The sequence below is a fragment of the Gouania willdenowi genome, chromosome 22 (genome assembly GCF_900634775.1).
Source record: "Gouania willdenowi chromosome 22, fGouWil2.1, whole genome shotgun sequence".
Lineage (NCBI taxonomy): Eukaryota > Metazoa > Chordata > Actinopteri > Blenniiformes > Gobiesocidae > Gouania > Gouania willdenowi.
Window position 1 is genome coordinate 1,835,120 of NC_041065.1, and position 20,464 is coordinate 1,855,583.

The window sequence follows — 20,464 nt, forward strand, 5'->3', positions numbered from 1 at the left end:
TGCAGCTGGACAGAACTGAGAAATAAAACTTGGGCCCAAGACGAAAAGAAAAATGGTTAAAAAACCGCCTGCAGGCCATACAGAACCTGATCCGGGTTTGGAAGATAATACGAAACCTCAAAGACGATCTATCTGCACGGGTCACAGCCAAGATAAAGTCGTTGGAAAAGATGCTGGAAAAATCACAGGAAGGCCTTCAAAGTGAAGTAAAGGTACTGGAACAACAGAATGTAAAGAATGCTCAAGAGATAAAACTGCTAAACGCGAGGGTTGAAGAGCTGGAACAAAAGGAAAGAAAGAAAGATGTCATCATTACAGGCCTAACGATAGCACCCAGGTTGAGACAGACAACGGAAGCGAGTGACGAAGACACAAAATCGATTGAACAACAGGTCATTGATTACCTGGAGTCAAAGGACATTGTCCTGAACCCTAACAACATCAACTCCTGCCAACTCCTGCCAAAGCGTGATGACACGAGCTGTAAAAATCACCTTCACGAATCTGAAATTTAAAGGAGAACTATTGAAGCAAGGCAGGAAATTGAAAGAAACGAAGGTTTTCATGAATGAACACCTGACAAAACAAAACGCAAGCATCGCATGGAAGGCACGCCACATAAAAAAAGGAGGAAAAATTCTGAAGACGTGGACAAGAAACTGCAGGATTTATATCACACCACTGGGAGAAGAGAACGGAAAACCAATCTTCATCAAAACGATGGAAGACTTGGGAAAATACGAAGGATCCACCTAAACAACAACATTACTGATGGTAATCATGGACATGGACCCAGATCAATATAAACACTGGAAACAAAACTCAGACTGTGCTTACTTTTCGGAGACTGAATTCAATGTGGCACTGTCCGAAACTTGGCTAAATGAACAAAAAGGTATGAACTTTACGATAAAAGGCATTATACATAAAAGATAATGAAATGGAGAATGTGTAACAGTAAAAATACCGAGACCAAAGGGAGAGAACATATTAATCTGTTGTTTGTATCCTGATTGCAAAATAGACATATTTAATGAGAACCTAACCAAAATGATAGATGGAATATTAATAAATGACATCTCCGACCATTTACCAATACTTACAATATTTATTACTAATGACAACATCCACCCAGAAACATACGCAAACACATGCAAAAAAAATAAAAAAATAAAATACATTATATAAAAAACATCTTAAAGACAAAACATTGAAAACAGAACTACATCCTATGGAAATTACAACAAATACTACATACCAAAACACAGAAGATAATCTATTCTTCCCTTATTGGGTCACATTTAAATTACTGCTTATAAACTAAGACATAGTAATGTGTTTATACGAGAAAGGGTTAAATCTAACATTGGAAAACGCAGCACTGTCAATAGCTATTAACAGCTAGAATAACCTTGATGCAGAGACAAAACAAGGAACTTCGAAAGACGATGAACTTTTCTTTTGAACTGGAGGAACGTAAACAAAGTCGGGGAATGAAATCTGCAGGGAACAAGGATGACACGAACAACGATGGAGAGGAGGAATGAAAAATGACAACACTGACTACAGATGAGAATAAATCCTACATAAAAAAGGACAAAAAAAAAAAAAAAAATGAAATTGTGTTCAGAACAACCTAAGACTGTTTGACCAGAGAGACAAGCTTTGATGTAAATTTTCTGTGTTCAAAACAGGGGACGGGACTTGGATAAGCAAACAGCTTCTGTCGTCTCCTTTTTCGGCATGTACAAAAAAAAAAAGAAAAAGAAAAGAATAAAAAAACTTCTCTGAATGCAACCATGTCGGAAATAAACTGAATAAATAAATAAATAAATAAATAAAACTGGCAAATAATTGGCGACAAATCATGAATGTGGATCAATTGGCAAAAATAAGTATTATATATGGTAAAAAGTGAATGAAAATACTGGGTCAACACATGCGACACTAGGTGAAAAAGTGGTGGGTTGGGTTCATAAGTGCTGAAAATGTCTTGAAAGTGGAAAAAATGTCCAGAAAAGATATTGAAATGTGATGGAGAAGTGGCAGAAATTGGAGTAACGCAGCAAAAATACATTAAAAGGAAGAAACATATGGCAAAAAAAAGTTATGAAAATAGGTTGAAATATGGCAGGGTTTGATGTAGTTGCAGAAAAGGGGTAAAAATAAGCAAAAATTGGGCTCTCCCAGTGTCTCATGACCCCAAATGGGGTCTTGACCCCAAGGTTAAGAACTCCAGTCCCAGGGCTGCCAAGTTTAAGAAAATTACAGGAGTGAGACTTTAGTAACAAACAAAAAAAAGTGTTCTTTTTTAACATGGCTTTGTCCTGTTTTAACGTTGATTTCTACCTTCAGAATGATGTCATCACCTCCATACCAGCAGCTCTCCCTGCACTGTGGCCTCCTAATGCTAGTTTTAATCTACCAGAAATTAGAAATGAAAACTAACAAGAATTTTGACAAAATACATTAATTTGTCAATATTTCATTTGAACCAACTGTCCATCATTTATCTGGGGACATGTCTGATGTTGTAGGTGTTTATCACAGATGTTGATGATGACAGAGGCTCCCACTTAAAACACTGTGGCCCAAGGCAGTGCTACCTTTACCTCAGCTCTCACTGTCTGCAACAGAAAGGACGTCATTAAAAAGATCATCATGTAAAAAACATTAAAACATTAAGTGATTTTTGATTGAATTAATGTCTTATCAGCAGACTCAATGTCTATAGAAATACACTATTATATACAAAAATAATCATAAGAACAGTTCAAATGAACATTAGATTAAACAAGGCATTTATTTCATTTACTATGTATTTATGATGATATAACCTACAAGTGTAATTCAGCTACTAGCAGTGTTCATAACACTGCTAGTAGCTGAATAAGAGTTTTCATTCATTTAAGTTAATGTCTAGCACAGACATACACACATAGTAGTGGGAGATTTGGGGAAAAAATCACATCACAATTTTTTTCATTCAAATCATTTAGATTATTTTAAAGTTATTTACCAATAAATCAAACAAATTCACCTACTTAAAAGCATCGCCCTAAATGGAAAAAAGGAATAAAAGATCATTTAAGACAAGATCATTTTCAAATATTTTTTTAAATTGTATGTAAGCAATTCATCAAACTGGTTCCAAGTACAATTAACATCAAACAAAAGTTCTGACATGTTCTTATAGTCACACAGTCTTTTAACTTTGTTTAACTAAAGTAGTGTAGCATTAGCATTAGCAACACTTGCTACATAACAAGGCAGCATATCAGTCTAGTGATTTCTATTAGTTATTAAGGTAACACACTCATATTAATAAAATCATACTTTAAACAGTGTTTGAACGCCTCATTTCACACAGTTTATACAATCATATCCTTTACAAGATAAAACGTTACTGCTTTGGTTACATTAGGCCTGGGTGATATGAACCAATATTCATATCTCTATATTTTTACTGAAAATGGCAATAGGTGATATAAACTTCATTTAGTTTTTATTTATTTATAGTTTTACAAGAAAAACAACAATGGGTCAAAGTCAGTGGAGCCACAAAGACCCTTATATTATTATTATTATTATTATTAATAATAATCACTAGCAGCACAATAACAACATTTTGTTACTTTTGACTTTTTCCTTCATTAAGGCTGAAATGTGATTAAATTATGTCGTGTTTAAAGTATGTCGTCATGTTGTAATCGTTAACGATCTAATATCGTCAGATCACACACGTGAGTGAGAGAGAAACACACACACAAAATGTTAGTTTTTTAGATGAGTAAACTAACACTATAACACACACAAACACACACACACACCAATATAAACAGTGAACAAGATTGGGTAGTGTCACAGAAAATTTGCGGTTGACCTCATTTGGAGACATGATTTATTGCTCTGGTTGAATGATGGAGTCCAGTCAGAGCATGATGATTTTATAAAAAAAGGATTTATTATAAACTAAATGAAAAAGAGTACAAAAGAAGAAGTGTCCCATCCTGTTGGGAGGAAAGGCAGCCCGCAACAAAGCAGGATGGTCAAAAAGGTTCTTCCCTGGCTTCGGATATGTAGGACTGACCAACAGTTTCACAGCTTAAGCTTTATACAGATATGAGAAAAAGTCCCAACCCTGAAAGAAGAAAAGGAGGGAGTCAGATGCTCCCAACAGTGGAGACGTTGGAGCAATGATCTGTCCTGATAATGTGCGTGCGTCAGTTGGTGTGTGTGTGTAATGTGAATGTTAGTGAGTTTGGCCTTGAAGATTTCTGGTGTCTTATCTGTGTGTGCATGTGAAAGAATGTGAGTTTTTTGTATGAGGCTTCAGCAGAGACTGTCTGTACTCTTAATCTGTTCAACGAGTAACTGTGTATTAAAACATGACAAATTGTACACATGAACACACGTTATGATGATGAATATAATAATTGCCATAACAGTAGTTACATACTATCTCAGACGGCGTCAGTTAGAGACGGCTCATCAAGATCCGCCTTACGTTGCTTCTGATTGGTTCATTATTGTGTGATGCCTGTCGTGGTTGGTTAGATTTAGCCACAAGGAGACATGGATTGGTCTGGTATTGGTTATCTCAATCAGTCAATCAGAGTTACTTGAGCTACGGCAAGCCATGAGGAACAAAGTTCATTATCATGAAATAAATAGTATTGAATGGGGAAATAAAAGTGTGAGAAATGTCAAGTGTGGCGTGTGGTGTAAGAATGCGTCAAATTGCGTGACTGTCACACTCAAAGCGTGAGGCTTGGCAGCTCTGCTGTCCTAAAGACTCAGCATTATTTAAAGGAAGGTAGGCTAGGCTAACCCTTTCTTCTCTCCCCTCAGGTTCTCCAGGACTGGATCACAGCTGCGTGTCTTCTCCATTGTTTGACAGTGGCCTGCATCTTAATGGAAATGGAAACAACACAGTGAGAAATAACTTTAATTACTCAATTATTCTTATATAAGTTCAATCTAAAAAATGATGTGTGCTAGTTTTATTTTGGAGGTAATTAAAATGTAAAATTCTTGGTCTGTGACATTACTAAATCCTTTCACCCTTATTTCCGTAACCTAAGATGTGGCTTTGCCTTCAGTGCCTACTGTGTGCTCAAATGAGCTTTTGCCGATGTTTCCCTAAAAATCAGGCGTGGTCGGGACTCAAAGTAACTCAGGTTCACATCCCAGTACCTAATGATCCACGGACCAGGGCTCGCTTTCTGCCTTTCTTGTCTGAAAGCTTTATCTTACTGCTGTTCATCTTGTTTTCCCCACAGCATTGACTTGGTCACTTTAAAGATCCTGATTATGTCTCGATTAGAACTTCCACTTATGTTGAACACCGTAACGTGCGCATCCAGGTTTAAAAATGACATCTGCACCACATTTGTGCCTGATGTTATTTGCACAGGTAATCTCTGTATTTCAGATCTTAATAAATCATAAATCAGGCTCTGACTGCACACATGTAATGTCCTATGATTGTGCTTTTTGTCAGTGATTGTGTGTAAGTGTGTTGACTCAGCAGAAATTGATCACTAGTGTTAAAGGTCCAGTATTATTCTATTTTTCACCCATCTCCCTTTGTTCTAAGAACCCCATAAACATAGTATTTTAGGTTTATTTTTTCAAACTTGCCTGTTTTCTGGAGTTTTAGCCTCTAAAAAGTCACTTTCAGAACGCTCCTAAAAACAAGCTGTTTTTTGGGCCTTTATGCATATGCATGAGTAGGCGTAAACAAACACACACTTCATCGTGTGTGTTTATCACAACAGCAGCAGCAGTAAATCATTATCAGTCTTCCTTCTCCTCCTCACCTCATAGTAGTATTCCATTTAAGACGATAGTACATTGTTTTGTCCAACCACTGCGTTGCATTTAGTCACAAACACAGGGAGGTATAACGGCTACTAAAAGTGAAACTGTTGTAAGCACTCTTTGGTTTATCTAATATTAATAATAATGGCTTGGATTTATATAGTGCTTTTTTCAAGGAGACTCAAAACGCGTTACAGAAACCATTATTCATTCACACCAGTCACCTCATCAATCATACCGGTGTTGGTAAGCTACAATATAGCCACAGCTGCCCTGGGGCATACTGACAGAAGCGTGGCTGCCTACGTCCCCTCTGACCACCAACAACATTCAGGCACAATTCATACCCGTTCATACGTGGCAATGTGGGTAAAGTGCCTTGCCCAAGGACACAACAACAATGACTGGAATACAGCGGGATTCAAACCCCAACCCTTTGGCTATTGGACAACCCACTCCACCATTGAGTTATGGTCACCCCAATCTATATACTGAATTATCTATATACTGAATGTAAAGCCATTAACTGTCATAATAACTGTAATATCAACCTGCCTTCACTGTTAGTTTTAACTGTGAGGTAGTTTGAGAGGGAGGAGCTCACATTCTTTAATGTATAATTCTATGGGACATGTGCATGACTTCATCATCACTTTTATATTTTTTTGTTTGTATTTTTCTGTAATGTATGTTTTTTGGAGTCATTATGTGTTTTTGTGCATTTTTTGAGTGGACTGATTCCATTCTAAATTTATGCCACCAGTCCATCCACGTGTACCTGTCTAACTTTCACTAAACATATCTATTTTCAGTTGTTAGGTGTAGTGGCAGGTGTGACGTGAGTGAAGCTGCAGTAATCAGGTGACCTTCACTATGTAGCACCGTCTACGTAACATGTAAACACTTAGATCTGACTCAGAGCGTAACACTACAGTCACTACCACCCTATGGACAGGTGTAGTGACACCTCCGTTAGTTCTCTCTCACACACGTTGCTGATAAATGTGCAGCTTTCAACACAGCAGCCATTGCCCATTATAACTTCCGGGTGAGGTCTGTCTGGTCTAAATAGCGTACGGTCAAACTAACATGAAAACGTTTTGAAACATCATCACCAAATAAGGAACAGTAAAACGTATTTTCCTTCAAAAGAGAAGTCCACAGGAGCTCATGCACGCACCGGAAGTGAGCTGTGCAGTGAAATAGATATAGATGGTGCGCTAGCGCCCCCTCACACTCTGAGGTCTAAAGCTGAATTGGTTTCACTTGCCGTGTCGTCCAGAAGTGAAATAAAATTAAAATAAACATTTTGAAATGACCAAATTACTCCAAAACAGAACAGGCACAGCGTCGGGGAGATATTCACCTCACACACACACACACACACACACACACACACACACACACACACACAGTGATAAACTGACGTTCCCTGAGGTTGTTTATATCTGACTTGTCTCGTTGCTTAAAGCTGATATCCGGAGTTTCTGAGAAATCTATGTTTATGTCTGATTCTTTTGAAATGCGATAAAATACCTAACTAGTCTTTTACTATGGTCTACTGCTGGTGCTCAGTCATATACGTTAATGTATATAAGTCCCTCCTTCGTCCTATTGACCCCTATACACGTGGAAAAGATTGAGACTGTCAATCAAAGTGAACGCAGAACTGTGCACGGAAACAAGGCCGCGCGTCAGAACACCAAACAGGTAAATATGATTTTGGCTCTTACCTGATCCATAGACATATAGACCTACAGTATATCAATGTTATGTTCTGTGATGCGCATGCAGAAAAGTAGAGGCGTGGCTTCTGGTAGATTGGGAAGAAGTGAAGCTGTTTAGGGCGGGACATTGAGACGTTTCTCAGAAACTTCAGATATCAAATTAAGTAAAGTTTGTTTTTGTTCATTAGATTTGGTCGAAATCAAATGTTTTGAAACTTTTTATCCTTCTCCCAGAAAATAGTTCTCGAAATAGTTGACCTGACCGGGTTCGAACTATTTCATCATGTAAGGATAATTCATTATTGAGAGTGAGGAGTCACGTGGTGAGTTGGGTTGTTTTTGGGGGGGGTCTGAGCCCGTCAGCTATGATGGTGGTAGACGCCCCCAGAATTTCACGCATTCGCCAGAGCTTTACTTTTTGCGCATTTACGTAGAGTAATACGACAAGGAAAAAGAAGAAAAGCAATGCAAAAAGAGAAAACAAAAGAAAAGGGACCTTACAGGGACAAACTGATGCCAAGCGCAAAAAAGGGGTATTTGGAGAAGCTAGTGGACATTCACAACATCGACAGCTAGAAGCTGAATTGCGCCTGTACGAAGCCGCGGAAGTTTGGTGTTTTCCTGCACCAGGGGTAACCTCGGTCAATGGGAGAAAGCAGTATCAAAGTTGCTCCCTTTTGCTCATACTCCTCTGAGGTTACCCCAGGTGGGACCAGAGGTTTCTGCTGACACCTCGTTTGACCAGATCTGAGTATCTGTGCCAAATTTCATGCTTTAATACCAAAGTGAACAATTTTTTTACTAATCTGCTGCATTACATGAGATAAAAGGTAACATAACAAAGGAAAACCCTTCCAGCTCCATCTGTCATCAGTAACAATCACACACACACACACACACACACACACACACACACACACACGCACGCTATTATTGGCTCTTTGTGACGTTAAATAGGGATGGCTTTGATTACACCATCTGCTGCTAACATGACGCAGCAGTAACTGCAACAGTGATTCATCACAACTAACATCTGCTGCTGTGTCTCCTATAGTCAGAACCTATGACTAAACACACTGTGAGTAGACACAGCAAAGGCTCAAAGTATCAGCTTTTCAGTGACGTGCCATGACCACTAGGGCTGGGTAGGCACATTGCAAATGGAGACCACCAATGACAATTTCAGATGTTTCTGCTGTCAAGTGTTAATTCAATTCAAATCAATTTTATTTGTATAGCGTAATTTCCAACAAAGTCATCTCAATGCGCTTATCAAAATATAAAATTCATAATAAAAAAGAAAAACCCAACAAGATCCACATGAACAAGTATTTATCATCTAACAAAATCAACATCATAAACACCATTAAAGAAACAATTATTTAATTTAGCCTCCATACTCTCCCAACAAGATATATCTCATGACACGACAGCACATCCATCATTTGTGTTGGAAACACAGAAACACGGAGAAAATGACAACAACACAGAACAGCCTCAGTGAGGAACATCTACAAAGCCAATCCTTCCTTTTGTTCCATTCACTGTAGAATATATGAAACATTTTCTGACCTTACCTTTGCTGAAGCTCTGGTATCTCAGCTGTTAGTCTCCCATCTTTTAAACGATGTCATTTTTCCTCAAAAAAAAGTTTCTCTGTCGTCTCTGGCGCTGTCATCCTGACTGTAGTGTTATTCCGCCCACTAGCTAGAGAACGTAGCAACAGCGGTCAGCACTATGAGTGCTTATTGCCCCCACCTAAGCACATGATTGTTTATTATGCGTAAATGGGGCACAGTTGGTATTAGGGATGTAACGATTAATCGTACGGCAGTTAAAAAACGATTCATAGGTATCACGGTTGATATCGATTTTCTGAAAAATGGATCGCAGTACTTTTTTTAACCAGCAGAGGGCACACACACAAGTGTAGGCGGCGGGCGGAGTCTGCTAATACTTTCTTTCTGGCCGCCTTCTACTCTTAAATATGTTAATAAATGATTCATTACCCCTTTAGCACCGAAAGAATATCTGTAATATTACTTGAATATCTGTAAAAGTCACGTTTTTCTATTAGCTCTGTCTGCTAGCATAGCTTCTCTTCTTCCCTGCTAGATTAGCTGCATGCCAACCGACCACTGTGTTACCAGCGCCCTCTGCTGGTCCAAACAAATGTGACCTAAATCAGTGCAATCACGGTTTTTTTTTTTTTAAAGTCCAATTGTTAAGGCACAAAATACATTTTCAGTTGCACTTTTAAAAGAAAAGGAACTATTATGCAGTTTTGCATTGTTTATTATAGAACCAGAATTTAAATTAATAGGCTTCATTTTCATTTGTATTATTCCTTTATTTATTTCATTCAAGATTTATTTTTAGTTAAATTGCATTGTTTTGAATAGTTTATCAAGGAATTCTTTTGACAATGAAAAATAAAAGGAAAATAATACAGTATTTTCTAGTTTTTTCCCCCCAAAAAAAATTGTCTACAGTCCCATTTTGTAAAATAAATCGCGAGAGAATCGTATCGTGAACCCAGTATCGTGAACCGAATCGTATCGGGAGTTAAGTGAATCGTTACATCCCTAGTTGGTATCCTATATTACGTTACATCCTAAATGGATAGTTGGTACTGGACATTGTGAGTTTTGGTTGGATGTCCAACTTTGTTTTGATTTACTTCATTGTTTTTTTATTTTATTTTTTCTTCTTCTTCACAGGGTGTTTAAATAAAAAAGAAAATAATGGTCCAATGTTTTCTGTATGTAATGTATTTTTGCATCCAGAAATATAATTTTAATTCTACTATAAAATAATGGGTATTTTAGATATAAATTGTAGTACCGAGTATGAGAAATTTGAGCAGTACCTCTCTACTTCTACTAATACAAGCTGTGAGTACTACAATCCTGAAGATCTGAAACAAAATAATAATTTATCTTTCTCTCTAATGCATCTAAACATTAGAAGTCTTAAAAAACATCATGATGATTTGGTTACACTCCTTGCTAGCACAGGAACAAGTTTTGATATCATTGGTTGCAGTGAAACTTGGATGAGTGAGCAAACTCTTTCAGATATTTACAAAATAGATGGATACTCATTATATTTTACGAATAGGATGGGCAGAATTGGAGGAGGGGTATGTACAGTATATATGTAAATTCTCATTATGCTGTAAAGGAGCGTTTTGATCTGACAGTTGATGATGGTCACACAGATTCATTATTTCTCGAAATTAAAATAGCTAGTGGTGCATGCATGATCATCGGAGTAGTATACCGACCACCAAACTCTGATTGTGAAACATTTCGAAACCACTTTGATAATCTCCTTCTTAGTATAAACCAGATGAACAAAAAAGCATAATTATGGGAGACTTTAATATAGACATTGCTAAAGAAGATACAAAGGGAACCGATTTTTTAAATACTGTCCACTCCTCATCATTCTATCTGACTATTAATAAACATACACATGTTACAGATAGAAATATGTCTATAATTGACAATATTATAACAAATATACAAAATACTGACTGTAAATCAGGTGTGATTTATTCTGATATTTCTGATCATTACCCTATTGTGTTTTTTACAAAGTGGATAAAAAGAGTATCCGATCCATGTACTAATAGAAAGGTGAATGTTCTTAAAAACACAACTCTTGCGAAATTAGTTCAACACCTCAAAAGAAAAAGTTGGGATGAAATATTCAATGCCACAGATCCAAATTATTAATTATTATTAATTTTTTAATTACTCAAATAACTAAATCAACACAACTATTCCTGAAACAATATAGGAAGGAACCTGACATTGAAAACAAAAGGTTATTTACACATTACAAGAATAAATGAACAAGCTTAATACGAACTAGCAAAGCCAGTTACTACACTGATCGGTTCAAATCTGCCTCAGGGGATCAGAAGAAATCTTGGAAAGTGTTGAATATGACACTTGGTCGCAGTAATAAATCCCCAGTCATCTCTGACAACTTAGTTCCATCCTCATCAAATAACCAGACAATATAAGATCCACTACCTGACTTATTCAGTAGATATTTAGCCTCTGTTGGTAAGAATCTGTCCCAACAATTTGGCCCACCTGGGGGTGTGAATTATAAAACTTTCTTGACAAATAATTATCCCAGTTCCTGCTACTTTAGACCTACCTGTAAACCTGGAAATAAACAACATAATCAAAAAAATGAAATGTTCACACACAGCTGGTGCTGATGGACTTTCTAGTATTATTCTTAAAGCCATAGGGAATGAAATAGCTGAGCCACTTGCTTACATAATTAACTTGTCATTACAGTAGCAAAAGATAATACCAGTATACAAGTCAGGTGACAAAAATGATCTTCATAATTATAGACCCATATCAATTCTGCCGGCGTTGTCTAAAGTACTAGAAAGGGTGGTTTATTTACGACTTGTAGATTACCTAGATAAACATAACATACTAGAATCCTCACAATATGGCTTTAGGAAAAAAAGCAGCACAAGTATGGCCATTTTAGATTTGGTAGAGAAAATAAATGATGCTTTTGAGAGGAAAGAATTTGGTATTGGTGTCTTTCTTGACCTCTCTAAAGCATTTGACACCATAGACTTTCAAATTTTAATTGGTAAACTGTCGCACTACGGAGTCAGGGGTGTGGCCTTGCAGTGGTTCAGGGACTATGTTTATGGAAGAAGGCAATATGTGAACTTAAATGGAAAAGATTCTGATTTGGAAAATATAGAATTTGGGGTTCCTCAGGGATCCATTCTGGGGCCTCTTTTGTTCATTATTTATATTAACGATTTTGTACATTGTTCCTGTGAGATTCATAAAATACTAATTTGTTTATATCCCACAAACACTTGGATCACCTTGAGAAACGTTTAAATGACAGGCTAGCGGAAATAGATATCTGGTTCAAATGTAACAAACTATCACTAAACACCAGTAAATCCTTTTATCTTGTCTTTCACCCAAGCAGTCATAAGTACAGGGATTGTGACATTAATTTAAACATAGACGGTAGAGCTATCCAAAAAGTGGACAAAATAAAATTTCATGGAATCCATATAGATCAATTCATAAACTTTAAGGAACACATTAATGATCTGGTTAAAAAATTATCCAAAATTGTTGGATTGTTCTTTAAAGTAAGACAAGTGCTCTCATTAGATGCACTCTTATCACTGTATAGGACCTTGTTTGAGCCTCATCTAAATTATTGTAATATTATATGGAACAATAATTACCCTTCTTATACTAACAAACTCTTAATATTACAAAAGAAAGCCATACGAACTATTTCTTGGTCTACACGAAATTCTCCTACAAATGCACTCTTCCATAGACATGGCTTACTAAAGCTTCCAGAAATCAACTTTTATCACAATGCATGTACAATGTATAATGTTGTCAACAGGTTAAATATCATATTATGTAAACTCATTCCATTATGCTCATCTTCTCACCCGCACCAAACCAGACATAAGCTGTTACTAAAAGGGAAATATAGGAATCAAGCAAGTGCTAAATTCAGTATATGTAATAATGGTCCAAAATTATGGAATGAGTTGGATACAAAGTTAAAACAATCTACGTCATTATCTACATTCAAAAAGAAACTAAAGCATCAACTACTGATGAGATATACATCTGATATTTAAAGCGCTTTGTGAGACTACTTCAGTGCGGTCCATTTACATCCTGTGGCTGAGGGTTCACTTCTTTCGCTTGTTTCATGATAAAAAAAAAAAAAGGTGCAGAGGTACTGTAGTTATCCATATTGTTTGCTTTGAGGGAACTGTTCTTAAACACCTGAAAAATTAAAGAGATATGTTTTATTATTTAAGTAGGACTGCTCACAAAATCTTGCCAGGTGAATGGTGGTGGAAAGGTGGTGGGATGGACCCCCTACTTATAAGCTGTTGCTTTTCACAATTGCACTTGACTAACATGATGTAACACAATGCAATGTATGGAATTGTGAAATAAAATGAAAAATGAAATGTGCAAAGGCAGCTGTCTATGCTGCCTTTGCACATAAATGGTTGTTATCTTGGGGACCTGACTGCGCATGCGCAAACACGTAATGGGAACGTAGACAGAAGAGCAGCGTGCCATTGGGAGGGGGCGTGGCCTCCCTCTGCCTGAAAAAAAAAAAAAAGACTGTGCAGCTGTTCCAGGAAATAGCGCTGTTTAGTAATTTGGGCTATGAAACGCACAAAATGCGGACACTTTCAAACTTATAGGTACTGTAGGCTATTGGAAATGGAAAAATAAATAATTTATAATTATATGATAATTTAAAAAAAAATAAAAAATTATAATTAAAACAAATAATTAAAATATCAATTCACCCTTGGGTAGGCACTGCCTACCTTGCCTACCCTGATGTCACGTCACTGCAGCTTTTCCCCCAAAAAACTATTGATTAAGGGTTTACACCACATGCGTCAAACTCAAGGCCCGAGGGCCAAATCTGGCCCTTTAAAACATTCAAATCGGCCCGCTGAGGAAAGTAAAAAAGGGCTGAGAAAAGAGTGTAAATTTTAAATAATTTAGATGTGTATATCTCAGTAGGGTTGCAAAATATCTGGCAATTTGCAATATCAAAAAAATAGAAACTTTTCATGGGAATTATGTATTGAAATTAATCATAAATTGGGAGTTTTTTTAAATCACTGTATCTTATCCAAACATAAATATTGGCATCCATGCAAAATAATACACAAAAAAAAAAAAACATTTCAACAGATTTATTTAAAATCAGAACTTGATACTTATTCAAGTGGACTTTCGTTGAATTTGTTACAAATTAAACAAAACTCTACAATATTTGCAGGGGTTCAGTTTTTCTATGTTTGTAAAACACAATAGAAGTCATTTTTATTTGAGTTATTTGACAACATTTCTTCAATTTGAATACATATAGTCACTACCTGTCACCTATTGCTTGGATATTGTTGTTGCCTTACATAGTACATACATTTATTTCATTTATACATGGAAATGCAAAGTAGCACTAATGTTAAAATTGTACGATTCCGACCTTGATCGAGAGTGCGCCTCTAACCCTACTCAAGAATTATTTAAGAAGCGTCTAAATCTTAAAACAGTTTGCTCTCATCTCTACCAGAAGTGCTGAGCGCATGTTATTACAAACCCGAGGTAATTATTATGAACATGGTGATAAAGCCAACCGACTGCTGGCACATCAGTTAAAACGTCAGTCCACCTCGTGTCTTACATCCCAAATTAAAAATGATTCAAATGTTATTGTTACGGACCCTGCTGAGATTAATAAAACATTTAAATCTTTTTATTCATCCTTATACAAATCTCAGTTTCCCACAGACACTACCGAAATGAATGATTTTCTGGCTAATCTTCAGATTCCAACTATTAAACCTGACCAAGCAGAATATTTGGATACTCTTTCCCTTGAATAATTAAAAAAGCATTGCAGTCTAATAAGGCTCCAGGTCCCGACGGGTTCCCGCTTGAGTTCTTTAAGAAATGTATTGATAAATTGTCACCTTTAATTTTGTCAATGCTTAATGAATCTTTGGAGAAGGACTTGTTACCACCCACTTTGTCCCAAGCCTCAATAATTCTTCTCTTAAAAAGTGAGAAAGACCCCACATTGTGTAGCTCTTACAGACCCCTCTCCCTACTTAATGCTGATGTGAAGATTTTGGCTAAAACTATCGCCACTTGCTTATAGAATGTCTTGCCCAATATTATCTCTGAGGAGCAAACAGGCTTTATTAAGGGACGTCATATATTTTTTAATACCCGCACTCTTTTTGATATAATTTATTCCAATCACTCAGACAGCTTAGGCAAGGCAAGGCAAATTTATTTGTATAGCGCATTTCATACTCAAGGCAACTCAATGTGCTTTACATGATAAAACATTCAATTGTTTAAAATCAATAAGAACATTTAAAATCATTAGTAAAATCAATTAAAATCATCAGTAAAATCAATTAAAATCATCAGTAAAATCAATTAAAATCATCAGTAAAATCATCAGTAAAATCAATTAAAATCATCAGTAAAATCATCATAACATCATCAACATGACCAAAAATCTCTCTCTCAATCATATGCAGTAGAGAAAAAAAGTGCCTTTAACTTTAATTTAAAAATGTTCACATGTGATGCTGACTTCAGCTCTGCTGCAGTTTGTTCCACTTCTTTGCAGCATAACAACTAAAAGCAGCATCACCATGTTTACTGTGAGCTCTGGGCTCCACTATCTGACCTGTGTCCATAGATCTCAGAGACCTGCTGGGTTCATACCTGACTAACATGTCACTGATGTATTCTGGACCAAACCCATTCACACATTTATAACCAGCAGCAGAACTTTAAAGTCTATTCTGAGGCTGACTGGGAGCCAGTGTAAAGACTTTAAAACTGGACTAATGTGCTCTGACCTCTTTGTTCTGGTTCAGACCTGAGCTGCAGCGTTCTGAACCAGCTGTAGATGTTTGATGAAGACCATTACAATAGTCCAGTCTGCTGGATATAAAAGCATGGACCAGTTTCTCCTGATCTTTCTGAGTCATTAAACCTTTCACTGTGGAGATGTTCTTTAGGTGGTAGAAGATGTTTTTGTGATAGATTTGATCTGATGCTGAATGTAAGATCTGAGTCAATCAGAACACCAAGGTTTTTGACTTGGTCTTTATCTTTTAAAGATCCAGACTCAGATACTTGCTGACAGCAGTCCTCTTTTCCTTGTTACCAAAGACAATCACCTCCATCTTGTCATGGTTTAGTTGAATGAAGTTTTCACTCATCCAGCAGTTTACTTTTTCTAAACAGTCACACAACACCTCAATGGGACCATAGTCATCTGGGTTCAGTGATAGATATAGTTGTGTGTCATCTGCGTAGCTCTGATAATCAACCTTACAGTTGTGTAAAATTTGTCCTAAAGGAAGCATATAAAGGCTAAACAGAAGAGGTCCAAGAACAGATCCCTGAGGAACCCCACAGGACATTGGTAATCTGTCAGATTCAAAGTTTCCAATGCTTACAAAATAGCTTCGCTCCTCCAAGTATGACTTAAACCATTGCAATACTTTTCCATTTAGTTCAACCCATGTTTGCAATCTGTGGAACAAAATTGTATGATCTACAGTGTCAAATGCAGCACTTAGATCCAATAGAATGAGAACAGATACTTTTCCTGAATCAGTGCTCAACCTTATGTCATTGATCACTTTGATCAGATCAGTTTCTGTGCTGTGATGAGAACCAAAACCTGACTGAAATTTATCAAATATTTTGTTGAATGTTAAGAATTGACTCAGTTGGTTGAAGACCACCTTCTCAATGATCTTGGCCATGAATGGAAGGTTCTGATTGGTCTATAGTTAGCCAGTATAGAGGCATCCAGTGTTCCCTTTTTTTAACAGAGGTTTAACAGCAGCTACTTTCAGGGATTTTGGTACGGTGCCTGATTGGAATGAGCAGTTAATTATCTGACACAAATCAGTGATAATTGACTTTAAAACAGTTTTAAAGAAGTTTGAGGGTATTGTGTCAAGGCAACACGTTGATGGATTCAGCTGCTGAACAGTTTCCTCTATTGTTTTTGGGTTCACTGTAATAAACTCTAACATTGTAGTTGACTCCTCCCTCAGTGGTTGAAGCTGTTCAAGCTTTTTGTGATTTTGCTGGTTTGTTCTGATGTTTGACCTTATTGATTGTATTTTTTCATTGAAATATACAGCAAATTCATTGCATTTTCCAGCTGATAGTAATTCAGGGGCTATCTGATCTGGGGGGGTTGTGAGCTTTTCAATTACAGAAAACAACGTTCGAGAGTTGTTGACATTTTTGGCAATAATTTCAGAAAAGTATTGCTGCCTTGCTTTGAACAAGCCATCATTGAATTTTCGCAGACTTATTTTGTACAGTTCTAGATGAATTTGGAGTTTTGTTGATCTCCATTTACGCTCAGCTCTTCTACAGTCAGATTTCAATTTCTGCATTATCGCAGTCCTCCTCCAAGGTGTTTTCTGTGTGTTTGGTTTTCTCTTAGTTTTGATTGGAGCCACCACATCTATGACATTACAGACTTTTGTATTAAACTCATCCAGAAGATCATCAACTGTCTCAGCACTCAATGTTGGTGTCATTGCTATGGCTTCCATAAACTGTGCACTTGTGTTGTCATTTATGTACCTTTTCTTTAAACACACAGAAGTAGGGGGAACAGATGTTACAGTCTCTAGGTCAAAAAAGACACAGAAATGATCAGATAGAGCTAAGTCTCTTACATCAACAGCAGAGATATCAACACCTTTAGAGATAACCAGATCCAAAGTGTGACCTTGAGTGTGTGTCGGACCAGTCACATTTTGTGTAAGACCAAAAGTGTCCATAAAGCATACAGTTCTTTGGCAGTATTGTTCATGTTATTGTCTACATGAATATTTAAGTCACCTTTCCTGCAAGTACGACACTTATTTAAATAAATACAGTCTTGTGGTGAACTTTCATTGAGAATAGTATTACTGATACCATCATTCAACCTCGTTTCATTAAGAAACAAAAAGTCCAAGTGATGTGTCAGAATAAAATCATTAATTAGTAGTGACTTGTTAATAAGAGATCTAACATTAAGAAGAGCTAATTTTAAAGACTTTATTGGAGACACTGGTGGACTCTTTGGATGACATGTTATAGGAGTCAAATTTATATCTCTATTAAGCTTTTTGTTTTTCTTTAATTTCACAATTTTACCTGTGTTACCTGTCACCACAGGAATTAAAGAAGCTGCATTAACTCCATAAGGCCCTGACTTTTTCTGGTTGCTCCTAAAAATAGAGCTATTGCAGTCTAGACCCAGCACACATCAGACCCGTGTCGCTCTAAGATGAACACAGCTGGCCTGAGGAGAAGAGTGATCCTGGGCCTGGTATCGTCGAGGAGGGATGGGTGGTGCAGATTGGTTCTTTAGAGGAGATAAGATGGGACCATGGTAGGGTAAAGGGTGGGGTGTCAGTCTTGTGCCAGCCAGAACCAGCTCGTTCATCTGGGCAGTTAAATCCAAGAAGGCAGGGGTAGGAGAAAAGTTGGATGAGGTGGAAGTAGGTGAATTTTGGGGTGAAGCAGGTGGGTCCTGAGATGTCGAGGTTGGGTTGACCTCTTCATTTTGGCGATTGTTATTTCTTGCTGGAAGCTCATTGACTCCATGTTCTTTCCTTGTTGTTTTGTTCTCTGATGGTACATGTTGTCCTCTGTCTTTATCAGAACTGATAGCAGTGTGACTGGTGAAGTAAAACAAGTTGGATGTGAAAAGTTTTACTCCAGCCTTGTTTAGACACAGTCCATCTGCTCTAAAAAGATGACGACGTTCCCAAAAAATCGGAAAATTTTCTATAAACTTTAGTGAAAGGGCAGCACAAGCCGAAGACAAAAATTTATTCAAAGAGTAAATTCTTGAGAATTTCAGATCTCCTTTGCGGACTGGAGGTATCGGGCCACTGATGAACACTTTAGGCTGTAAACAGCTCACAGTTTTTAGCAGATGGGTGAAATCCTGCTTTAACACCTCAGACTCCTCCTTGGCTAAATCATTTAACCCAAAATGAATCACAACATTTTTCAAATGTGGGTAATCTGCAACGATATGCAAGATTTTGTCAGCCAGGTTTGATACTGTGTCATTAGGTAAACAGATCACTTTCACGTTGTTACTAAACATCTTCTGAGCATCTTTAACAGAAACGTCTCCCACTATCAGTGTGTGAGGTTGTTGCTTTGGCCTACCATGTCGCTTTTGTTTTCCTGAAGCACTTTCAGTCTTCGCAGTTCCAGAAGGTTGTGTGTTGACCTCATTAGAGTAAGATCCTAGGTCATTCAGTGGGGCAAATCGATTACTCAGTTCTACACGAAACTGGGTTTGTGACTTGGTGATACTCCTGCCTTTAGCAGATGTCCACTTTTGTGCCTGGGCAGACAAAGGAGTTGATGTCGAGGCTGCAGTCTGAGAAGGCAGTGCAGGCCAGTCCGTCTCATTATTGATATCAGGGCGCTTTGCTCGGCCCGTTAGCCTTTGAAGTGGATATGACTTTTTCTTAGGCTTAGCTCCCAGAGTATTCCAAGGAGGACTTACACCTGTTGGCTTATCAACGGGAACAGGATCCTCCCTAGACCTGATAGCTTTGTTAGCACGGGCTGGTAGCGAGTTAGCTTTATCCACTCCGCTGTTTTGAAACAGCGGCACAGTCGTATCATTATCATATCCACAGTGTCCATTAACCTCATTGTTTACTTGTATTCCTCGCACTGTAGTCTCCAGTTCAGTAATCTTTTGGAGAAGACTGCTGTATTCTGTTGTGCAAAGAGCCATTCTTCTGCTAGTTAGCTTGCTACTTGTAGCTAGCTAGCGTGCTACTTAGCTTTCCAATTGAGCCAGCAAATAAAACAGCAGTAGATGATTACCTCAGAGCTAGAGTCAGATGGTAAATGATAGTTTGATGTTGAAGTATCGTGTCATTTCTCAGAAGAAAAAGTTCATGTTTAGTAAATAAATTCCTCTGTGAGCTCCGCTCTGCTCTTTTGCTGCTGTCAGCTCAGCTGCTGTAAGTGAAGTTTACCTGAGATTGTAGTCTCATTGGACGCTGAGAAGGCGTTTGATAGGGTCGAGTGGGGATAGCTGTTTGCGGTACTGAAGAAATTTGGCTTTGGACATAAATGTATTAGTTGGGTTAGACTATTATATACTTCACCACAAGCCAGTGTTCATACAAACAAAGTCTGCTCTGACTATTTTGCTCTGGAACGCGGGACACGCCAGGGCTGTCCTCTATCTCCATCGCTCTTTGCGTTGGCGATCAAACCATTGGCCATCTCATTAAGGTCCTCCACTTCACTAAGAGGTGT

At 37.5% G+C, this 20,464-nt stretch overlaps 1 protein-coding gene across 1 annotated transcript in view; it reads left to right on the forward strand.

Annotated features, from left to right (window-relative positions):
- The window catches only part of sntg2 (syntrophin, gamma 2), a 144,966-nt gene that overhangs the window by 35,288 nt on the left and 89,214 nt on the right, over positions 1–20,464 (forward strand). Inside the window, exon 8 of the mRNA XM_028438657.1 lies at positions 4,852–4,934. Coding sequence (XP_028294458.1) covers positions 4,852–4,934 — 83 coding nt within the window. The remainder of the gene's footprint in view (positions 1–4,851; positions 4,935–20,464) is intronic.